Genomic DNA, 25,000 nt, shown 5'->3' with positions numbered 1-25,000 from the left:
GCAGTTATAGGAAAGGGGGAAAGTCTCAGATACAGTCACATAGATGGGTTAACTCCAGGAAGGGTGAGAGAGGTCGGCACCTAGGGCAGGAGTCTTTTGTGGATATACCCATTTCAAATAGGTATGCTGTTTTGGAAAATGTAGGGGGTGATGGATTCTCAGGGGAACATAGCACAAACAGCCAAGCTTCTGGTATTGAGACTGGCTCTAATGCAACAAGGGGTATGTCGGCTTCCAAGAGATCAATTGTGTTAGAGGATTCTGTAGTCAGAGGTACAGACAGACGTTTCTGTGGCCAGCAGAAAAAAAGCAGAATGGTGTGTTGTTTCCCTGGTGCCAGGATCAAGGATGTCTCAGAGAGGGTGCAGAATGTTCTCACGGGGAGAGGGGCCAGCAAGAGGTCATTGTCCACATTGGAATCAACGATAAAGGAAGGGAAAAGGTTGAAATTCTGAAGGGAGGTTACATAGAGTTCGGCAGAAATTTAAAAAGGAGGTCCTCAAGGGTAGTAATATCTGGATTACTCCCAGTGCTACGAGCTAGTGACGGCAAGGATATGAGGATAGAGCAGATGAATGCATGGCTGAGGAGCTGGTGTATGGGAGAAGGATTTACATTTTTGGATCATTGGAATCTCTTTTGGGGTAGAAGTGACCTGTACAAGAAGGACGGATTGCACCTAAATTGGAAGGGGACTAATATACTGGCAGGGAAATTTGCTAGAACTGCTTGGGAGGATTTAAACTAGTAAGGTGGTGGGGGGAATGGGACCCAGGGAGCTAGTGAGGAAAGAGATCAATCTGAGATGGGTACAGTCGAGAACAGAAGTGAGTCAAACAGTCAGGGCATGCAGGGACAAGGTAGGACTAATAAATTAAACTGCATTTATTTCAATACAAGGGGCCTAACAGAGAAGGCAAATGAACTCAGGGCGTGGTTAAGAACGTGGGGCTGGGATATCATAGCAATTACAGAAACATGGCTCAGGGATGGGCAGGACTGGCAGCTTAATGTTCCAGGATATAAATGCTACAGGAAGGATAGAAAGGGAGGCAAGAGAGGAGGGGGAGTGGCATTTTTGATAAGGGATAGCATTACAGGTGTGTTGAGGGAGGATATTCCCAGAAATACATCCTGGGAAGTTATTTGGGTGGAACTGAGAAATAAGAAAGGGATGATCACCTTATTGGGATTGTATTATAGGCCCCCCAATAGTCAGAGGGAAATTGAGAAACAAACTTGTAAGGAGATCTCAGCTATCTGTAAGAGTAATAGGGTAGTTATGGTAAGGGATTTTAACTTTCCAAACATCGACTGGGACTGCCATAGTGTTAAAGGTTTAGATGGAGAGGAATTTCTTAAGTGTGTACAAGACAATTTTCTGATTCAGTATATGGGTGTACCTACTAGAGAAGGTGCAAAACTTGACTTACTCTTGGGAAATAAGGCAGGGCAGGTGACTGAGGTGTCAGTGGGATCCAGCGACCATAATTCTATTCATTTTAAAATAATGATGGAAAAGGATAGACCAGATCTAAAAGTTGAAGTTCTAAATTGGAGAAAGGCCAATTTTGACGGTATTAGGCAAGAACTCGCGAAAGCTGATTGGAGGCAGATGTTTGCAGGTGAAGGGACGGCTGGAAAATGGGAAGCCTTCAGAAATGAGATAACAAGAATCCAGAGAAAGTATATTCCTGTCAGGGTGAAAGGGAAGGCTGGTAGGTATAGGGAATGCTGGATGACTAAAGAAATTGAGGGTTTGGTTAAGAAAAAGAAGGAAGCATATGTCAGGTATAGACAGGATAGATCGAGTGAATCCCTAGAAGAGTACAAAGAAAGTAGGAGTAAACTTAAGAGGGAAATCAGGAGGGCAAAACAGGGACATGAGATAGCTTTGGCAAATAGAATTAAGGAGAATCCAAAGGGTTTTTACAAATATATTAAGGCCAACAGGGCAACTAGGGAGAGAATAGGGCCCCTCAAAGATCAGCAAGGTGGCCTTTGTGTGGAGCCACAGAAAATGAGGGAGATACTAAATGAATATTTTGCATCAGTATTTACTGTGGAAAAGGATATGGAAGATATAGGCTGTAGGGAAATACATCTTGCAAAATGTCCAGGTTATAGAGGAGGAAGTGCGAGATGTCTTGAAATGGTTAAAAGTGGATTAATCCCCAGGACCTGATCAGGTGTACCTGACAACTCTGTGGGAAACTAGAGAGGTGATTGCTGGGCCTTTTGCTGAGATATTTGTATCATCGATAGTCACAGGTGAGGTGCCGGAAGCCTGGAGATTGGCAAATGTTGCGCCTCTGTTTAAGAAGGGCAATAAAGACAAGCCAGGGAACTATGGATCAGTGAGCATTACCTCGGTGGTGGGCAAGTTATTGGAGGGAATCCTGAGGGACAGGATGTACATGTATTTGGAAAGGCAAGGACTGATTAGGGATAGTCAACATGGCTTTGTGCGTGGGAAATCATGTCTCACAAACTTTATTGAGTTTTTTGAAGACGTAACAAAGAAGATTGATGAGGGCAGAGCAGTAGATGTGATCTATATGGACTTCAGTAAGGCGTTCGACAAGGTTCCCCATGGGAGACTGATTAGCAAGGTTAGATCTCATGGAATACAGGGAGAACTAGCCATTTGGATACAGAACTGTCTCAAAGGTAGAAGACAGAGGGTGGTGGTGGAGGGTTGTTTTTCAGACTGGAGGCCTGTGACCAGTGGAGTACCACAAGGATTTGTGCTGGGCCCTCTACTTTTTGTCATTTACATAAATGATTTGGATGCGAGCATAAGAGGTACAGTTAGTCAGTTTGGAGATGACACTAAAATTGGAGGTGTAGTGGAGAGCGAAGTGGGTTACCCCAAATACAACAGGATCTGGACCAGATGGGCCAATATGCTGAGAAGTGGCATATGGTGTTTAATTCTGATAAATGCGAGGTGCTGCATTTTGGGAAAGCAAATCTTAGCAGGACTTATACACTTAATGGTAAGGTCCTCGGGAGTGTTCTTGAACAAAGAGACCTTGGAGTGCAAGTTCATAGTTCCTTGAAAGGGGAGTCGCAGGTAGATAGGATAGTGAAGAAGGCATTTTGTAAGCTTTCCTTTGTTGGTCAGAGTATTGAGTACCGGAGTTGGGAGGTCATGTTGCGGCTGTACAGTGCATTGATTCGGCCACTCTTGGAATATAGCGTGCAATTCTGGTCTCCTTCCTATTGGAAAGATGCTGTGAAACTTGAAAGGGTTCAGAAAGATTTACATGGATGTTGCCAGTGTTGGAGGATTTGAGCTACAGGGAGAGGCTGAACAGGCTGGGGCTGTTTTCCTTGGAGCTTCGGAGGCAGAGGGGTGACCTTATAGAGGTTTACAAAATTATGAGGGGCATGGATAGGATAAATGGGAAAAGTGTTTTCCCGGGGGTTGGGGAGTCCAGAACTAGAGGCGTAGGTTTAGGATCAGAGGGGAAAGATATAAAAGAGACCTAAGGGGCAACCTTTTCACACAGAGGCTGGTGAGTGTAAGGAGTGAGCTGCCAGAGGAAGTGGTGGAAGCTGGTACAATTGCAACATTTAAGAGGCATCTGGATGTGTACATGAATAGGAAGGGTTTGGAGGGATATGGGCATGGACAGGTTGGACCGAAGGGTTTTTTTCCATGCTGTACATCTCTATGACTGTATGACTCTATCTACAGATGAAACACTTGGGTGTCTTAGGTCAGTCTCATTAAATATTTTAGGGTGGGATTCTACTGTGGATTAAATTGCAAACATTCCACATGCTGTATTCCCATCATTTGGTCTGGGTTTAGACCAGCAGGAACAGTAGCCTGGCTCTTGAGGTCGAATGTTTGAGTTGTCACGTAGTGTTGATGATGTAAGATACATTTGTTTGGATTTGAGATGAACAGCATCCTAATTCTGAGTTGCTCGTCCTCTGGCTGCAGAACAAGTAATTTGGAAGGCAAACGGAATTTTATCCTTCATTGCTAAATGGATTGAGTTTAAAAGCAGGGACGTCATGTTGCAACTATACAGGGTGCTGAAGAGGCCACACCTGGAGTACTGCATGCAGTTGTGGCCTCCTTACTTGATAAACAATGTACTGGCACTGGAGGGGGTGAAGAGGGCATAGGTTTAGGGTGAGAGGGGAAAGATATAAAAGAGACCGAAGGGACAACTTTTTCACACAGAGGGTGGTACGTGTATGGAATGAGCTGTCAGAGGAAGTGGTGAAGGCTGGTACAATTACAACATTTACAAGGCATTTGGATGGGTATATGAATAGGAAGGGTTTGGAGGGATATGGGCCAGGTACTGGCAGGTGGGACTAGATTAGGGTGGAATATCTGGTTGGCATGGACGAGTTGGACCAAAGGGTCTGTTTATGTGCTGTACATCTCTATGACTCTATGACTCTAAGAGGATGTTCGCTAGGTTGATTCCAGAGTTGAGGGGGTTGGCTCATGAGGAGAAACTGAGTAAATTGGGAGTATATTCACCGGAATTCAGAAGAATGGGGTGGATCTTATAGAAACATCCAAAATTACGAAGGTTATAGATAAGATAGAAGTAGAGAGGATGTTTCCACTGGTGGGTGAAACTAGGACAAGAGGGCATAGCCTCAAGATTAGAGGGAGCATGTTTAGGACTGAATTGAGAAGCAACTTCTTCACCCAGAGGGTTGTGAATCTATGCAATTCCCTGCCCAGTGAAGTAATTGAGGCTTCTTCAGTAAATGGTTTAAAGCTAAGATAGATAATTTTGTTTGAACAGTAAGGGAATTAAGATTTATGGTGAGAGGGCAGGTAAGCAGAGCTGAGTCCACATAAAGATCAGCCATGATGTTATTGAATGGCGGAGCAGGCTTGAGGGGCCAGATGGCCTACTCCTTCTCCTACTTCTTATGTTCTTATGTCCTATGGATGATGTTTTCTGCCTTCAGTGAAATTGAGAAGGGTGAAATCGAAAAGTAAAGCTGCAAAATGTTATTGAAATCCTCTCTTGATTGAGTTACAGCCAAAAGAAAAACAAAACAAATTTAATTCTGGATGCAGCACCCTTTGAACATTAGGTGTGAAATCAAAAATTCAGTTTGTTATTGTCTCACATGTAAAATGCTGCAGAGTATAATATTCCTGAGAATATTGCCTGCTTGTTTATGGCTCTATGTCATGTCGAGTGTACAGCTGCAGCGTTTGTATTTATTGATGTCATTTTTTTCTACATTTTAGACAAATTTCACATGATGACAAAAACTGGGAGACTAACATTCAGGAACTGCAGAAAACAGTAAGAAAGTTTTGACTTTTTAACGTTAACTGTTTAAAATATAAACCTCCATCTGTAATATATGCAACTTGAAGCTATTCTGACAAATTCTACCTCTTAACAATTTTTGCCTGATTGCTGAAATTTATGGAAAATAGTTGATTAGCACCTAAAAGTACTGAACATGTAGACCTTCTGCATTGCTAGTGAAGCTCATTAAAATAAAGATAAAAATGAATTAAAACTGAAAGAACTTCAGGTGCTGTAAATCAGAGACAATAACAGAAATTGCTGGAAAAGCTCAGCTGGTCTGAGTTAACATTTCAGGTTGAGTGATTCTTCCTCTGATTTCTCTCCACAGGTACTTTCATAACAATGAGTTAAAAAGGCTGGCACCTCTTTTGTGAATTGGAAAGGGATCTTAGCCAAAGTTTTAAACTTGAGATGGTACTACATTGCCAACCTCCCTCAATCTGCTGTTCCTGTTACACTCTGAAGTCTCTGTCACCCAAACCTTGCAACTTTCTATTCATTCCAATCCAGTGCACTGTAGATTGTTTTTACCCTAAATAAAAGCAAATTACTGCGAATGCTGGAATCTGAAACCAAAAGGGAAAATGCTGGAAAATCTCATTAGGTCTGGCAGCATCTGTAAGGAGAGACAAGAGCTGATGTTTCGAGTCTAACTGACCCTTTTTCAAAGCTTTTTAGCATTTCTCTCTTTTGGTTTTTTTACCCTAAAATCGATTAAAAATCAAATTAACAACTGGGACTTTGTTCACTGGTGTATAGGAGATTGAGGAGAAAGTGAGGACTGCAGATGCTGGAGATCAGAGCTGAAAATGTGTTGCTGGAAAAGCGCAGCAGGTCAGGCAGCATCCAAGGAGCAGGAAATTCAACGTTTTGGGCATTTGACCTTATTGAGGTTTATAGAATCATGAGGGGCAAAGATAAGATGAATGACAAGGGTGAGGGAGTTCAAAACCAGGGGGCATACTTTTAAGTTGAGAGGAGAAAGATGTAGAAAGGACATAAGGGACAATGTTTTTTCCACAGAGAGTAGTTCATTTGGAAGTGGTGAATATGGGTACAATTACAATGTTTAAAGACATTTGGATAAGTACATGAATAGGAAAGGTTTGGAGGGATAGGGGCCAAGTGCAGGCAGGTGGGAGTAGTTGAGTGTGGGAACATGATTGGCATGAACTAGTTGGACCGAAGGGTCTGTTTCCATGCTGTCTGACTCTGACTGTATGAATGTAGCTTAAACTGAGGTGGGGCATAGTGTTAATTGGTAGGAACAACTCTGTTATTTTAAGTAGTAATTTCTTAGAATCTCCATGGCTTGGAGGATATAAGGCAACATGGCAATTTGAGGTGGCATGCAGATTGTACGGGGCATGAGACCCAGTGCAGGGCAGAGGAGGGTGCTCTGCACACTGTTGTTTCACTATTCTCGCATTCCAATCACTTAATCTGCACTATCAACATCCTTTCTCCCCCAGCACTGCACCTCTTCCCCAACAATTACATAAATGCTGTCCCCTCCACACTTCATGTCAGCTCTGACAAGGTAAGCATTAGCTTGCTCTCTCTCCCCTGGATGCTCCCTGACCCGTTATGATCTGCAGCATTTTTTGGTTTCAAGCCTTTCATAAAACTTGGTCGAGATCTTCAAGAACTGAGACGTGTCTTCTGAACAACCCAACTCAATTCTATTCTGTCCTCCTGGCTGACCCCGAACTGTGTCAGGAAATGGCAGACTAACTTGACATGCAGCATCCAAGGAGCAGGAGAATCGATGTTTCAGGCAGGAGCCCTTCATCAGGAATGCCTGACCTGCTGTGCTTTTCCAGCACCACACACTCTCGACTCTGACCTCCAGCATCTGCAGTCCTCATTTTCTCCTAGACCAACTTGACATGACCATCGCTCCAAACTAGAGGGGCCATCATGCCTATTGGTGTCGTTTCCATGGATACTTGGATCTACCAACTTAGGGGATTTCCTCGCTTGAGCTTCCAACTTCCACAGTGAAAATCCAGCCTCAGATTCAGCTGGGACGCACAATGGCCCAGTGGTTAGCACTACTGCCTTACAGCGCCAGGGACCCGGGTTTGATTCCAGCCTTGGCTGGCTGTGTGTGTCTGAATTTTACACTTTTCTCCCCCATATCTGCATGGGTTTCCTCTGCTCTGATTTCTTCCCACAGTCCAAAGATGCGCGGTTAGATGGATCAGGCGTGCTAAAAATTGCCATAACGTCTAGAGATGTGCAGTTTGGTGAGGTAGACAGGGGAAATGCAGGGTTACAAGGATAAGGTTGGGGGTGGGTCTGGGTGGGATGGTCTTCAGAGTGTCAGTGTGGATTTGATGGGCTGAATACCCTGCTTCCACACTGTGGGGATTCCATGTGGTGCGTTGAGATACAATTGCATTTGACTATTAGCTTGGAATATTTCTGATGCCTCTGGCTGGTGTTGGGTGGAGACTGAAAGCCATAACCTTCTGAATCAGAGGGAGCAGTGCTACTATTTGCGCTAAACCTCTTAAAATTTGTAGTCAAATAGGGGTCAAATGGAATTGGAGGGCATTTTAACAGCTCTTCAGGTTGAGAGAAATGATTTCTCAGGCTTGAATCTTTTTGGTTTTGGTAGTCTTGCCTTCAGTAGCATTGTGACAGCTGCTGTTACAAACTACCTCCCAAGGAAGGAAAATGATCTTCTGAAAACTGATGGTATAAATCATATTTTAAATGCACCTCCACCTGGACTGTCCTGGACATTTGCATCAATGTGATTACTTTTCAATTGACTTTTCAATAAAGGTCAAACAAAAAGTCTGCCGTGAGAATATGAATTTATTTTCACTTCATTTGATCCAAAGTTATCTTCCTATCTGCACTGGAGCTGTTTGTGAAATGTCACGAATCCTTGAAGTGGTATTAAAGAAATCATCTTTGCCTCCATGATTTTCAATTTGCAATTCTACAATTATCTTCGTAAACAATTCCAAAGGAAACACAGGACTAGAGATAGAGAGGCATCTAGTTCTCCAGTTATTTTTGAATAATCAAGTCGAATCTTTTGAAAACAGAGTAATCCTATTCTTTGGATCCATTGATCACCATGCAACAAATTAATCTGATTGTGTGAATGGTGGCTGTTCATGAATGCAGCACATATTAATAATTGTACACCATCACAATAATGACTACTTTTTGAAGTATACACTGCAAATGTTGGTATGCAAATGTGAACTACATTTTACGTCACAAAGTAAAACTACTCAATTAATAACCACGAGAAATGCAAGGTGGTGGGGGGGGGGGGGGTGGGGGGGAGCGTGGAGCGATGTCTGGACTAGATGCTCCTCGGAAGGGCTGGTGCAGAAAGGGTTGGCCTCTTTCTGTCCTGTAGGGATTCTATGATTAACTTCAGGAAAACAAAACCAAGAAAAATTAATGCTGCAAGAACAAAAGAACATGAGATTCTGAAGCTTTTCAAGTGGATGGTCAAGTCTGTTAGAGCTATACTTATGCATGCCAGTTAATAGTGCTGTGTGGCCACTGGAGACCGGACTGTTGAGAATAAATGAGATTTATTAGCGAGAAAATGTAGATTGTGAAACAGCTTATAGTTGTGTAGAAATCATGCAGAGCTTGCAATAAAATGGGGGCAAAAGTCTGTTCTCGATCCTGGACCATTATAATGCTTAGTATTAGAAATGATCAAAAATTGATTTTTAGCTTGTCAAAACTTTGTGAACAATTATTTTTTGTCATGTGGACCTGTGATTGAATTACTCTGCCATTTTCCCTTCTGTGCACAGAAACTAAGATTTGATAATGTGTTTTGATTTTTCTTTTCTGTCCTATTGATTTTGTAGAAGAAGCTGCAATTTTTACCCTTTTTCATTGTTTATATCTTTACAGCACAGGATAGTGGACAAAGCCCTCCTGGTTAAATGCTCAATAGTTTTGGGATTCGTTATCTTCATGTTCTTTCTCAACTCGTTTGTTCCCAGCATCCATCTTGATCTCGGTAAGTAAGTTGTATTAGTGATGGTGCACGTGGTCAGATCCACGTCTAATATCCTCCTACAAATCCCATATCGATCTTTTTACATCTCACTGACCTTTGTTTATCATCACCGGATCCCATTTGTTTCCAGCGCACGTTGTTTTCAGCTTATTAATGTTCTTTCAGCCTCCTGCCTGTCTATTTTGGATTCCAGCATCTGCAGTTTTGTTGTCTCTTAATGTCTGGAGCTGGCATCAGCTTTTTTCAGATATCCCCACATGTACCCACTCACGCTCTCAAACACGCACCTGCCATTTTGCTTAATCCAACAGTAAAGCCTGTTCCAGATCTGACACCTCTATGCTCTCTTTGTTCTGCCATGTATCTCCAGTGTTTTCTGCTCATATTTCAGCCCTCTATGTTTATTAGCTGAAGGATAAATTTAGTAGACATGAACATCCATTAGAAAACCACTCATGAATGTGAATATGGGTCATAAACAGATCTACAGTGGTGATTTTGCAGCTTGTTACACCTTAAGTATCAGCTCCCTGTTTCATCTGTTACTTTATCTTCTTCTGAGACCCTCCATTTAATATTACCAAATGTGACTGCCATTACAGTCAATCTATTTAATTAGCATAATTTGTTTTGGCTTTACTTTGCTTCCAAATAGTAAAATTTGGGCTGGAAACCTTTTAATGATCTTTGAGTATTAACTCCATTGGAATTGGCAGGGCCAGAAACTGGTCACTGAATTTTGATATCCATGGTAGCTGTCTGCAAAACCCAGGGGTAGAGTGCAGACCTCTGACGGTTTCAAACTGGAGGGTGTAGGGGTAATGATTACGCTGGCACCGCTTCAGGAAGGAATCACAAGGCCCCTTTGGCTGTTTGAAGAAAGCTCTCACAGAAAACAAAATGTCAACCTTCTGACATGGCTCCAGGTCCTGGTCCCAACCACTGTTGTCTGATTGGTGTTCCACATTTGTACAATTACTTACATGGCTTGATCAGGATGTAGGATCTCCTGGCCTGAGATTGCCTCCAATGACCTGACTGAGTGTGGAGTGAAACAGACGGGATAAAGGGCCAATCTCTGCCCTTTGGCTGCTTGAAGAATTCCATGATTTGGTGCTGCCCAGTGTTGGACTGGGCTGTACAAAGTTAAAAATCACACAACACCAGGTTGTAGTCCAGCAGGTTTATTTGGAATCACTAGCATCTGGAGTGCTGTTGATGAAGGAGCAGCGCTCCAAAAGCTAGTGCTTCCAAATAAATCTGTTGGACTATAATTTGGTGTTGGTGATTTTTAACTTTGGAGAATTCCAGTACTAATGGAGTGCATGTATGTGCAGGCACTGTAAAGTTATATAAATTAGGTGGAGAGGTCTGAGGGCCTCCTGGGTGACATGGAGATATCATTCCTTTAGGCCTTCTACCAACCCTGCTTTGAGGCTATAAGCTGGGCCTGGGTACTACCAATGGGAAACCACCAGAATCCAGACACCTTCTTTACAGCATCAGGGGATGTTCCATGTGATTGGTGCTCTGCTGTTTTTAATCAAAGTTGTGCAGTTTTCCTTGATCATTGCTCTTGCTGCTTTGTGGTATTTTCCACCTCTCCCAGTATGTGGTGCTGCACAAGGATTGTTTGAGATAGTTCACTGTTGCACTCCTCCATTGTCTGTGATCTTTGTCTTTGTGGCAGGGGATACGCCATCACATAGCAGCCACATAGGAGGCTCTATTCGAAGGTAACAGGAAGGTTTATTGGATGATAGCAATGAATACAATTATGTTTAGCCAGGCATAACTACAAGGACCTTAAGGAGCTGTACAAGTACATCTGCTCCCTCTAAAAGCTCGATCAGAATGCTTGTCCCCAACAACAGGCTGTATGTGACATCAGCAGAATGGGCACAGCCAACGTTTCATGGACATAACTCCTTCAGAACCATTACCTTCCAGAACAAGACTAGCCTGCAAAGAATATTACTACAATAATATTGCTCCTTCATTCTGGGGCCAGAGCACTGTGGTGTTAAAATGGGAAAAGTTTGGGCCACACTGATGAAGATGCTAATTTTCTCAATTGGGAATATACTTTGCTTATTGCCAGGGCTTTGTTTAGATCAGCTGACTGGATGACAGGTTTGCTGTACAGAATAATACCAGCAGCCCTCACCGGCCAAGGTTATCATGAAGGATTCTCCTTCTCAACCTTTCCCCTCGCCTGAAGTGTGGTGATGCTCAGGTTAAAACACCTTCAGTTGTCTCTCTCGAATGAGAGAGCAGCCCTGTGGTCCAGTGGGACTGAGACAACTTTGGCTTTTACGTTGTTTGTTGCCTGAGATTAGTGGATTGTTTCAGCAAAGGATCTGACATTTAGCACTAATTAGTTGCAAACTGGATCAAAGCGCAGTTCTTCAACCAATAAGGAAGCAATATCAACACTTAATCCTTAGTTCCACTATAGTATGTACCTTGGCTGTGTTTAAATAAAGAAATAAAACAATTGCACCTTTTGGCAGATTTCATATCGATATGTTAATTTGTGTGCAGATGAGGCTGCTGCACTGGTTTGGTGTTCTGTACGCATACATAATTCTTGTACCTGAATATGATGTTATTTCTTTTTGAAGATTGATTCCTTTGAGAAGTTTTGCTACTTGGCCTCTTATAAGTCTGTGAATATTATAATATTGCCAATGAAATGAACCTCAGTAAACATGGACCAGAGGAACTTCAAAATAATAAGTAAATTCACAAAGAAAGTTATTTCCACACTAATAACACCTATGAATTTGCATCCAAATATTATGTTGATTTATGATCTGACCAAAAGCCAGCTGCTACTAACATTTTGAAGAACTGAATCTGCCTAACTATAGAGTTACACCGTATTTTACTAAATAAAAGTAAGTTCCCTTGCACAATTTTGGACCATGCCTGGCAGCTCATTGACATTGGACCATGCAGAATCTATAACAATTCCAATTTAAAGGGATGAACACTCTTAAAGGCGCAACCTTCTGGAGCCAAATATAACCTCAGTCTTTCTAAGCTGAATTTTAAATCTGTGTTGACTTTTGCCGAAGTTTACTACTGCAGGTAGGTGGAAATAGAAGAACAAAATGAAGGAAACCTAATTTCTCCAACTGATGATGCCTGTGTTTGTTTTCAAGAGCACTGGATAAAGCTGCAGTGAGGCACAATCTATAATTGAGCAAATGTTTCTGCAGGATGAATTTGAAGAGATTGCTCATTGGGTAACTAACTTACAGGATGTTCTCCACTGTGCTTGGTTTGTGGTGTACAGATTTCATTTACTCTTTTAAGTTGATCTGTAGGTGTTGCTATATTTGTTTCCAGGGTAGTGGGATGGCTCAGTGGTTAGCACTGCCGCCTCACACTGTCAGGGACCCAGGTTCAGTCCCAGCCATGGGCAACTCTCTGTGTGGAGTTTGTACATTCTCCCTACGACTGTGTGGGTTTCTTCCCCCAGTCCAAAGACGGATTGGCAATGCTAAGTTACCCATAGTGTCCAGGAATGCACAGGCGAGGTGGATTAGCCATGGGAAATGCAGTGTTATAGAATGGGTCTGTGTGGGATACCTTTAGACGGTCAGTATGGACTCAATGGGCTGAATGGCCTGCTTCCATGCTGTAGAGATTCTACCTTGCCCCCAAAGACCATAAACAATATCCACTAGTTCATGCCCTCACTGGAAACTCAATTTGAAGGATTGATTGGTGGCAGGCTGATACAAAATGGATCACCAAGGATGCCCTCACCATGGCCAGCCCTACACCTACAGCAAGTGTCAATCAGCTCCAATGGGCATGTAGTAGATGGTGCTCTCTACCAATCATGCTGTTGCTGTGAACTCTAGAAGCTGACCAGTCATAGAGATATACAGCATGGAACCAGACCCTTCGGTCCAACTCATCCATGCTGACCAGATACCCCAAACCAATCTAGTCCCACCTGCCAGCACCTGGCCCATATCCCTCCAAACCATTCCTATTCATATACCTATCCAAATGCCTCTTTAATGTTACAATTGTACCAGCCTCCACCACTTCCTCTGGCAGTTCATTCCTTACCCGTATCATTCTGTGTGAAAAAGTTGCCCCTTAGGTCTCTTTTATATCTTTCCCCTCTTGCCCTAAACCTAAGTCCTCTAGTTCTGGACTCCCTAAACCCAGGGAAAAGACTTTGCCCATTTACCCTATCCATGCCCCTCATAATTTTGTAAACCTCTATAAGGTCACCTCTCAGTCTCCAACGCTCCAGGGAAAACAGCTCCAGCCTGTTCAGCCTCTCCCTGACAACATCCTTGTAAACTTTTTCTGAACCCTTTCAAATTTCACAACATCTTTCCAATAGGAAGGAGACCAGAATTGCATGCAGTATTCTAACAGTGGCCTAACCAATGTCCTGTACAACCGCAACATGACCTCCCAACTCCTGTACTCAATACTTTGACCAATAAAAGAAAGCATACAAAACGCCTTCTTCACTATCCTATCTACCTGCGACTCCACTTTCAAGGACCTTCTGTGGTCTGCAGGGCATTGTTATGGACATAGATGTTTGTAGGTGGCAAGACAGAACTGAGGCAGTTTTGGTTAGATTAGATTAGATTCCCTATAGTGTGGAAACAGTCCCTTCAGCCCAACAAGTCCACACTGACCCTCCGATGAGCAACCCACCCAGACCATTCCCCTACATTCACCCCTGACTAATGCACCTAACACTACGGGTAATTTATCATGGCCAAATCACCTGACCTGCACATCTTTGTGATTATGGGAGGAAACCCACACAGACACGGGGAGAATGTCCACACTGACAGTTTCCTGAGGCGGGAAATGAACCCGGGTCCCTGGCGCTGTGGGGCAGCAGTGCTAACCACTGTGCCGCCCAGGAAAGCAAGCAGAATGCATGGCGTTGTGAAGAGAAACGGCAGAAAAAAGACAAGAGCATTGTAATAAACCTGAATATGCCCTTGATCAGGCTGAGCTGGAATTTTGTGACCCATTTTGCACAACGCCTTTGAGAGGCCATAAAGGGCTTAAAGAGGATACAGAAGAGGGTCTTGGTTATGTAGAGATTATAACGGTTATTCCAATGAGAGCAGACATTGTCAAGGGGATATATAATAGAAATGTTTGGGCTCAAGCAGGGCTTTAAAGTGTGGATAGGGACAAATTGTTCTCAAAAGCAAAGCACTAAAGAGCTGAAAATCTAGAATAAAGCAAGAAAATGCTGGAAATACTAAATAATTCTGTACTGTGAAAGAAGAAACAGAGTTAGCAGGCAGAATTTTCACCTCCATAAGGGGACAAAAACAGAGATGGGCATGAAATTTTACCTCATTCATTTGTTTACCAGTTTGTTGACACTATCCTGCCCCTAAGCCATTTTCTCACAGCCTGGATCTGTGTCACTCACAAGGCATGCTGGGAAAATTTAAAGGGCAACAAGTCAGGCAGCTTCCGAGGAGCAGGAGAGTCAATGTTTGGGCCTAAGCGTTTCATCACATTCTTGATGCAGGACCTCTGCCTGAAATGTCGACTCTCCTCTTTGGATGCTGCCTGACCCACTGTGCTTGTCCAGCACCACCCTTTTCGACTCTGATCTCCGGCATCTGTAGTCCTCAGTTTCTCCTGAGGGAAAAAAATGAGGGAGAACAGAACAAAAGGGGCTGACAGAGCAGCAGACAAGCTCTGGCTGGAGCATCCAACTCTGCTGCCATCTTGTCTCAAGATGATGTAATGCTGTGAAATGCAAGGCCTGAATATGTGGGGGAAGCAGATTCTGTCGTACCTTTCAAAAAGGCATTGGATGTCCACTTGAAATGGAAAGGTTAACAGGGCCATTGGGAGAGGAATGAATTGGTAGCTCTTTCAGAGAGCTGACATAGGTACAAGGACCATATGGTCTCTTTCTGTACTAAATGATTATGCGTGTCTATTTCCTAGTACTCTTCATAAAGAAGACTCCCATCTCTTGCTTTGTAGTTGATTTAGAAAAGGTCCCCTGTAAATTCGGCAATGATCCGCTGCTTAGACTGTCAACACACGACAGTGAGAGCTGCCCAGATCGTGTAGTTGGCTGCAGGACAGCCTGATGCATCCCTTGGACACAGGCTCTGAACAGGAGGTTTTCAAAGGCAAGTGAAGCAAGAGCTGGCATTTACGTAGAGTGTTTGGAGGACGTTTGGTGCAGGCAGAGTCCCATTCTTGGATGACATTTGACTTATTGTGGTCGGCCATTCCTGAAGAAGGGCTTATGCCCGAAACGGATGCTGCCTGACCTGCTGTGCTTTTCCAGCAACACATTTTCAGTGTCGGCCATTCTTACCCTTGGGTCTTTGTATGGGATAGGCTTTGCTGCCTGGTGGAATTGGGGACAGAGTGGGGAGTCAGTGGGAAGCTCCAATGCTTCACTTGGCTCACAGGGACTGTTTGAAAGAGACCTACCTTCCCCTGGCCTTGCTGCCTTTAACTGTCAGGATCCCTGGAGCCTAACCAGCTAGGCCATGATTAACTTTAAGGCAGCTATGCTCATTATTACAATTAAATTCACAAACCCCCTCCAAGGTTCACTACTTGCTCTTGTCACAATTCTATTCGATTCAGGTGTGCGTTAGAAACAATTTGGATTAGGCTTGAATTTTTAAAGTTTTAATGCCCCACTCTGTCCCAACCCACTTGGACATAAAGCTTCAGGCGGACAGTTACTGTGATGTGTGGTCAGACACCACAGCAAGCAATAAGTTAAAATGGATCATAAACTGACAGAACATAAGTAAAAGTGGTTATAGTTAGATTTGAACTTGCTTGGGGACTCGTCACCACATATAAAACAACCAGAATTTGGGAGGATGATTTCAAATAACACTCTTGCTTATAGTTATTATTGATTTAGATTTCTGTAAGAAGCTAAATACCATCCAGGACAAAGCAGCCAACTTGATTGGCACCACATCCACAAGCATCCACTCCCTTCACTGATCCTCAGTAGCGGCAGCGTGTACTATCTACAAGATGCACTGCAGAAATTCATTAGAGATCCTTATACAACACCTTCCAAACCCATGACCACTTCCATCTAGAAAGATAAAGGCAGCAGATACACAGGAACATCACCCCTACAAGCCACTCACTATGCCAACTTGGAAATATATCATCGTTCCTTCAGTGTCACTGGGTCAAAATCCTGGAATTGCTTCCCCAAGGGCGCTGTGGGTGTACCTACAGCACATGGACTGCAGGGTTCAAGAAGGCAGCTCACCACCACCTTCCTGAGGGCAACTGGGGACAGGCAATAAATGCTGGTCCATCCAGATGCCCAGGTCCCATGAATATATTTAAAAAATAGGTTTATTATATGCCTTTCAGGTCCACATAGCTTCTATTACAAGCAGGACATCACAAAACAGAGTGAATGGAAAAACCGGTTTCTAAATATACTACAATTCTTTTGATTGTTCTCTTTCTCGTCCCTCTCTTTGTGTCTGTCTCTCGTTTGCATTGATGCTTTGAATTTCACAAGGTCATCTGTGTTAATTGCCATGTATGTGGAATTGCTGTAGAGCTGTGAAATTGCTTGTGAATTGACGATATTTGTCACTAAAATCAAACACGGTAAACTAGTCACCTTGATAACTAACTAGCCTCTGCCTGACATTAAATCACCACGGGTCACTCTAAAAGGTCAGTCTGTGGCACTCCGTGAAAGAATCCCATTTCCAAAATGTAGTCATTCTTTCAAATTTCCAGAGATGCAAGATTAAACTTTGTGGAATAGGAAATGGGGGCAAACTACTCTTGCGTACTTAAACTAAATTCAAAAACACAATAAAACTGAGAAAGGAATGCTATTAGCTTTATTTATAGTGATATGTTTTAAAGGGATTGGAACTTGCTGCAAATAGCTTTTAGATTGGAATCCGCATGATATCGCTACAATATACAGTAAAACTTCTTCTTGACATCCCAGCCTTTAAATGTAATTGGGCATTTTGTAATATATGTAAGTTCCCAGATGTCTTTGATGACTTAGTTGGTAGATGTATATGTCATAGCCCAGTCTGAACTGTAAACCTACATTTCCTTACCATGGTAATGACAGGTTTTGCAAGTGATTCTCACAGTGATAACGTTGTAATGACAGCCCTTAGGGTTATGTCAACAAACATTAATTGAACTCCGACAATAGTTTGTTTTTATTCTCTCAGAAACAGAAAAGTAGTCTCATTCTTCAAAATTTAAAGAGCAGGTGATTTAAATAACTTATTACATTGACACTTTTACATACCTTATCCATTATGTCTTCACAATATTGTAATAGAATATACAGTGTTGTTGAGTCTGTTCCAGTACTGAAAATCAAATCTGTTTATCTTGGATTTAAATGCAGGTTCATAGTTCCTTAAAAGTGGAGTCACAGGGTAGCTAGGATAGTGAGGGTGTTTGGTATGGGACAGAGCATTGAGTATAGGAGTTGGGAGGTCATGCTGTGGCTGTGTAGGACATTAGTTAAGCCACTTTTGGAATATTGTGTGCAATTCTGGTCTCCCTCCTATTGGAAGGATGTTGTGAAACTTGAAAGGGTTCAGAAAAAATTTACAAGGATCCTGTCATGTTGATTTGGATCCCACTTACCACCACCTGAGAAAAAGAACAGGAAATGACATCATCAACCCAAGGAAACCTAAACACATAAATAGAAAGTGGGCCATGCCACCAGTGCTTCATCGAGAGAATCACTGTTGTTACCTAGTATGGTGACAAAACATCTGAAAATGAACATTCCAGTTCACCGAGCAAATCTACGTCCAGCACATCAATCTGAGCTACAAATCTTCTCAAAACTCACATTTATAAGGATGTTGCCAGGGTTGGAGGATTTGAGCTATAGGGAGAGGCTGAATAGGCTGGGGTTATTTTCCCTGGAGTGTAGAAGATTGGGGGGTGACCTTATAGATGTTTATAAAATCATGAGGGCCATGGATAAGGTAACTAGACAAAGTATTTTCCCGGGGCGGGGGAGTCCAGAAGTAGAGGGCATAGGTTTGGGTGAGATGGGGAACATTTAAAAAGGACCTAAGGGGGAACATTTTCAAACAGAGGATGGTGTGTGTATGGAATTACCTGCCAGAAGAAGTGGAGGTGTCTGGTACAATTGCAGCATTTAAAAGGCATCTGGATAGGTATATGAATAGTAAGGGTTTTGAGGGATATGGGCCAAATGCTGGCAAATGGGACTAGATTGGGTTGGGATATCTAGTTGGCATGGACGAGTTAGACTGAAGGGTCTGTTTCCATGCTATACATCTCTATGACTCTCTGACTCTAAGTCACTCACAGCTAATTTATCGTTTCAACTTATTCATTTCAGTCTCTAACCCCTTTTCCCGACTAGAAAAGATGGTGTCCTTTGAAAACTGGAAGGGGGCCTTTTGGACATGCATCCTGTCTGTTGTTTTAAAGGTCCTGGGAATCTCCTTGAAAATCCGACACATTAAGTCAATAGGGATCAAACGTTGAATCAAAAGTTTGAAGCTTTGCTTACAAATTCCTCCATGACTTTCTCTATTTCTGTAATCATCTTCATCTCCACAATCATCTGAAAGATCTGTGAGCATTTATGCTGATCCCAACAGCAAGCTCAGTTTTGATTGCTGCACCATTCAAGACCTTGCCTTCAGCTATGCTCTGAACTCTGGAGTTCCTCTGTGGAGTAAACTTCTCCATCTCTCTCCACCTCATTCCTCTTTTCAGACACTTGTTAAAACCAATGTTTTTTTTTAAACAAATTCATCTGAGGAATTTGGACGTCACTGGCTATGCCAGCATTTATTGCCCATCCCTAATTGCCCTGGAACTGAATGGTTTGCTAAGCCATTTCAGAGGGCAATTATGAGTCAACCACATTCCTGTGCGTCTGGAGTCACATATTCGGTCAGACCGCGCAAACTTTTGGTCGTCTGGACAAGTGTCCTATTATGTGGCATGGTGTTCAATGTTGCTTTACATCGCTTCGTGAAATGTGCTGAGATGATATATTGTATTAAAAAAATAATACAAGAGCTGCTTGTGTTTACCTACTGCAGTAGGGTTTACCTACTGCTTCCAACCCTCTAAAGACTGAAGTTGTTCAAGAGGGCAGTTCACCATCATCTTCTTGAGTGGCAAAGAAATACTGGCCCAGTTAATCAAGCCCACGTTCCATGACAAATAGTGCAATATACTGATCAAAACTACTGGGACAGTATGGGAAAAGAGTGGTGTACCTGTCAGTTCAAAGACAGAATTTTAAGACAAGGATAAAGGAGCAGCAGAAGATTTTTTACCCTACTGTCTGTGCACCACAGTAGGGTGTGTGCAGTCCATACTACCCTGGAACTGGAGGAAGCCAGCAATGGTGGGCTACCCTCAATCATCAACAAAGTGATAGGAAGTGTCATCAACAGTGCTATCACAGATCACCAGTGACATCCCACAGGATTATTTATTCGTTAACAACTTGGATAATGGTATGGAAAGTCGTATATCCAAGTTTACTGATGACACAAAATTCGATGGCATTGTAGACTATGTAGATGATAGATTAAAATTCCAAAGGGATATTGATAGACCATGTGAATGGGAAAAACTGTGGCTAATGGAGTTCAACATAAGCAAGTGTGAGGTTATCCATTTTGGACTGTAAAGGATAGATCAGGGTACTTTCTACATGCTACAAAGTTAAATACAGTGGATGTCTAAAGAGACTTGGGGGGGTTAGGTGCATGGATCTTTAACATGTCACAAACAGGTGCAGAAAATAATCAAGAAAGATCATCGAATGCCAGTCTTTATATCTGTAGGAGTGGAGGACAAGGATGCAGACGTTATGCTGCAGTTATACAAAAGCCTGGTTAGACCCTGCCTGGTGTACTGTGAGCAGATCAGGGCACCACACCTTAGGAAGGGGATGGTGACCAAGGAAGGAGTACAATGTAGGTTTACAAGAATGATACCTGGACTTCAGAGGTGCAGTTATGAGGAGAGCTTATATAAATTAGACCTGATTTCTCTCAAATTTAGAAGTTGAAGGGGTGATCTGATCGAAACAATAATACAAGGGTTCAAGAGCTGCTTTCCATTCCAAATTTTTATCTCCTTACATTTCCCAGAATCCCTTAATTCCCTGTCACCACCCTTGGCATCATTTGAATTCATTTTGGCAGTCCCAAAATGATCAAAGATGGCTTGGTTCTGCATTGTTCCAGTGGATTCTCGGGTGGTTGATAGGTCTGGGACTCCATTGACAGACTCTGCCACTTATAGGTCAGGTGGTGCTTGGAAGGGCGCCTGGATGAATTTAGTTGTTGGGAATTTAGTGTATGTCCTCCAGCAGCTCAGTTCATATTCCTCAAGAAGTCACTCGAAGTGGTTTAATGCCTTCTTCATTGTGTTCGATCCTAAACTGAGGATTCTCATAATCAACAGCCTAATCTCTTTAGGGACATTTTGGTAGCCTTAAAGCCTTTCTGTTGCTCTCCTCGGGGTCCCCTGCTTGTCACCATGTTCCAGGGAGAGCAGCTATTTCAGCGGGTCTTATGTCCAGCGTAATTCCTGAATTATCCCATCCATTCCCAGCCTTGATGATGTACTGCTCTGTCACTCTTGTTCTTCACTGAGATTTTTCAATTGAAAGGTTCAGAACTATCAAGCAAGAAGGAGATAAATAATGGAATAGTTGCAAAGCCTACAAAAGAAGGTTTGAAAAGCCCATGTTATTGATATCTAGTTTACTCTTGTTATGATTAAAACAAAACCTTTATATCTAGCCCCCTGAGGAAACCAAAAAAAAAACCTCTGTCAGTGCAAGTCAGGACTGAAAATAAATTTAGCTGCTAAATATTTGAAGGATGAAGACTTGTTGAATCAGATATAGATTGAACAGTTTCAAAACTGTTAAACCAAGTGCAAGTAATTTTACAGAATTGGGGCTGGAGAATCTTTTAATAAAAAAAAGTTAGATAGTTTAGGAGATATTATCAGGCGATAATGATACTGGTCTGCAATGAGTGATTGGAAAGGGTACTTTGAAGCAAGGTTTCAAGACCAGATTAGATTGGATTCGATTCCCTACAGAATGGAAACAGGCCCATCAGCCCAACGAGTCCACACCGACCCTCCGAAGAGTAACCCACCCAGACCCATTTATCTCTGACTAATGCACCTAACACCACGGGCAATTTAGCATGGCCAATTCACCTAACCTGCACATCTTTGGACTGTGGGAGGAAACCGGAGCACCTGGAGGAAACCCACGCAGAGACAGGGAGAATGTGTAGATTCCACACAGTCGCCCGAGTGTGTTCTAGGTTCATTTGAACTAACAGTTCCAGGGATAGACCTTTTCGGGAAGAACTAATCAGGAAATCGGCAGACTCCATTTTATCCAGACTGCTGGGAGCAGTCAACTGGGGCAACAGCCTTTTTTAAAGCTCTGATGAAGGGTCACTGGACCTGAAACATTAACTCTGATTTCTCTCCATAAATGCCAATGCAGACCTGCTGGCCTTTTTCCAGCAATTTGTGTTTTCATTTCAGCCTTTTTAAAAATTGACTTTTCAAAACTTGTATTCCTTCATGCTGCACTCTGCAATATATACTTACCTTTACATAGCCCTTATAACAGGGTAAAGTTTCCCAAGGTGTTTTCACGGGCAAGTTAACAATCAGAATTTGACTTGGAGCTGCACCTAGACAGGTGACTGAAGGTAGGTTTTAAAGAATATCTGAAAGGAGGAGTGAGGGGTAGAGAGGTAAAATGGTTTTTATGAAGAGAATTGCAAAATTTAGGATCTAAGTAGCTAAAGTGAGCTGCAATTAATCACAACAATTAAACAAGGCTCATTCAAAAGCACCTTTCATCGAGAAGGGCAAAGGCAGCAGATACCTGGGAAGGCCACCAGCTGCAAGGTCCCCTCCAATCCACACACCATCCTGACATGGAAGTATATCGCATTCTTTCACCAACTGAATCCAAATCATATAACCCGAAATCCTAACAGGGTTTACCTACTGCTTCCAACCCTCTAAAGACTGAAGTTGTTCAAGAGGGCAGTTCACCATCATCTTCTTGAGTGGCAAAGAAATACTGGCCCAGTTAATCAAGCCCACGTTCCATGACAAATAGTGCAATATACTGATCAAAACTACTGGGACAGTATGGGAAAAGAGTGGTGTACCTGTCAGTTCAAAGACAGAATTTTAAGACAAGGATAAAGGAGCAGCAGAAGATTTTTTACCCTACTGTCTGTGCACCACAGTAGGGTGTGTGCAGTCCATACTACCCTGGAACTGGAGGAAGCCAGCAATGGTGGGCTACCCTCAATCATCAACAAAGTGATAGGAAGTGTCATCAACAGTGCTATCACAGATCACCAGTGACATCCCACAGGATTATTTATTCGTTAACAACTTGGATAATGGTATGGAAAGTCGTATATCCAAGTTTACTGATGACACAAAATTCGATGGCATTGTAGACTATGTAGATGATAGATTAAAATTCCAAAGGGATATTGATAGACCATGTGAATGGGAAAAACTGTGGCTAATGGAGTTCAACATAAGCAAGTGTGAGGTTATCCATTTTGGACTGTAAAGGATAGATCAGGGTACTTTCTACATGCTACAAAGTTAAATACAGTGGATGTCTAAAGAGACTTGGGGGGGTTAGGTGCATGGATCTTTAACATGTCACAAACAGGTGCAGAAAATAATCAAGAAAGATCATCGAATGCCAGTCTTTATATCTGTAGGAGTGGAGGACAAGGATGCAGACGTTATGCTGCAGTTATACAAAAGCCTGGTTAGACCCTGCCTGGTGTACTGTGAGCAGATCAGGGCACCACACCTTAGGAAGGGGATGGTGACCAAGGAAGGAGTACAATGTAGGTTTACAAGAATGATACCTGGACTTCAGAGGTGCAGTTATGAGGAGAGCTTATATAAATTAGACCTGATTTCTCTCAAATTTAGAAGTTGAAGGGGTGATCTGATCGAAACCTTCAAGTTATTAATAGAAAAATATAGGCTAGATAAAGATAAATGATTTCCACGGGTTGGGGATTCTACAACTAGGGGGCATAGGCTGAGAATTATGACCAGACCATTCAGGAGAGATGTTACGAAGCAAGTCAACTCACAAAAGGTGGTAGATGTTTGGAACTCTCCTCCACAAATGGAAGTGGATCCTGGATCAGTTGTTAACTTTAAATCTGATGCAGATAACTGTTTGTTAAGAAATTGTATTAAAGGGTATGGGACAAAGGCATGATGATGAAGTTAGGCCGCAGATCAGCCATGATCTCATTGAATGATGAACAGGCTTGAGGGGCTGAATGGCCTACTCCTGTTCCTATGTTTCTATTTAGCAATGACCTGCTCACTAGTAACTGAGTTGGAGTTCTGCCAGGCTGCTCAGCTGTAGCCCTTGTTCAAACTGGGACAAAAGGGTGAATTCCAGAAGTGAGGTGCAAGTGACTGCCCTTGACCTCAAGGCTACATTTTGACCGAGGGTGGCATCAAGGACCCTGGAAAAACTGGAGTCAGTGGGTATCAGGTGGCAAACTTGCCACTGGTTGGATTCAGACCTGGCAAATAGGAAGGTGGTTGTTGTTATTAGAGATCAGTCATCTCAACTGCAACATCTTTGCTGGAGTTCTTTAGGATGGTGTCATAAACCGAAATAACTTCAGCAGCTTCACCAATGGCCTTTCTCCAAGATAAGGTCAGATGTGGGCGTGTTCGTTGATGATTGCACAATGTTCAATCCCCTTCATGATTTCTCAATACTGCTAAGCCAAAGTGAGGACTGTAGATGCTGGTAGTGCCCTTGTACCAAGGAAGGCCTTATGCTCAGTGTGCCTCAGCTCCCAGCACCCTCCAGTCTTGGTCCAGGATTGACCATCCCAACTTCGAATGTAGCCCAACCACCCAGATGGAAAACCTGACTTCTCAGATACTGCAGCAGTCTGTGTCCAAATGCAGCATGACCTGGACAATATCCAGGCTTGGACTGGCAAGTGGCAAGTGCCACATCTGCACCACACAAGTACCAGGCAATTATCACTTGGATGGGCTGAATGACCAACATCTATTCCTAGGTTTCATTATCGAAGGAATGTACAACAATGTGATGAAGACACGGTAGGATGAACGCTAAGTAAAGTAAGCAGCGAGTGCCTAGTAGGAGTCTGCTCTGAGTTATAAGTCAGGAATTCATGCTATTTAGTTTTTCAGAAGGCAGAGGATAATTGGAAGTGGCGTGAAGGAGATGCTAAAACAGGGAAATAATTGCTGCTTGATAGCAAGATTCTGAAGTTGTTTAAAGCTTGAGGGGAAATTCTTTCTCAACATCAAGATTACAATCTTTTTTCATTCTTACAGTATTTTCCCAAATTTCTTGCCACTGCCCATGTAACCCCAAAGGGAAGAAAATTCTGCCCAAAGAGACTAAAATGAAACACAGTAAAGAGTTCTTACGCTGAATGTTTCATTCGTAATTTAGCACCGGGGCAATCCTCGCTCCGTGAACCCGACTTTTAAAAAATACCTACCGTGATGTCAGATTTTCGGTCTGGGTGGTCGGGCTACATTCGAAGTTGGGATGGTCAACCCC

General features: G+C 42.7%; 1 protein-coding gene across 1 annotated transcript in view; it reads left to right on the top strand.

Moving 5' to 3' along the window:
• Positions 1-25,000, top strand: part of oca2 (oculocutaneous albinism II) — a 539,836-nt gene that overhangs the window by 362,055 nt on the left and 152,781 nt on the right. The window contains exons 17-18 of the mRNA XM_060826999.1: positions 5,243-5,300; positions 9,213-9,321. Coding sequence (XP_060682982.1) covers positions 5,243-5,300; positions 9,213-9,321 — 167 coding nt within the window. The remainder of the gene's footprint in view (positions 1-5,242; positions 5,301-9,212; positions 9,322-25,000) is intronic.

Source organism: Hemiscyllium ocellatum, chromosome 6 (assembly GCF_020745735.1).
Source record: "Hemiscyllium ocellatum isolate sHemOce1 chromosome 6, sHemOce1.pat.X.cur, whole genome shotgun sequence".
Lineage (NCBI taxonomy): Eukaryota > Metazoa > Chordata > Chondrichthyes > Orectolobiformes > Hemiscylliidae > Hemiscyllium > Hemiscyllium ocellatum.
Note: the sequence above shows the minus strand (reverse complement) of the source record. Positions and strands in the feature narration are given on the sequence as shown.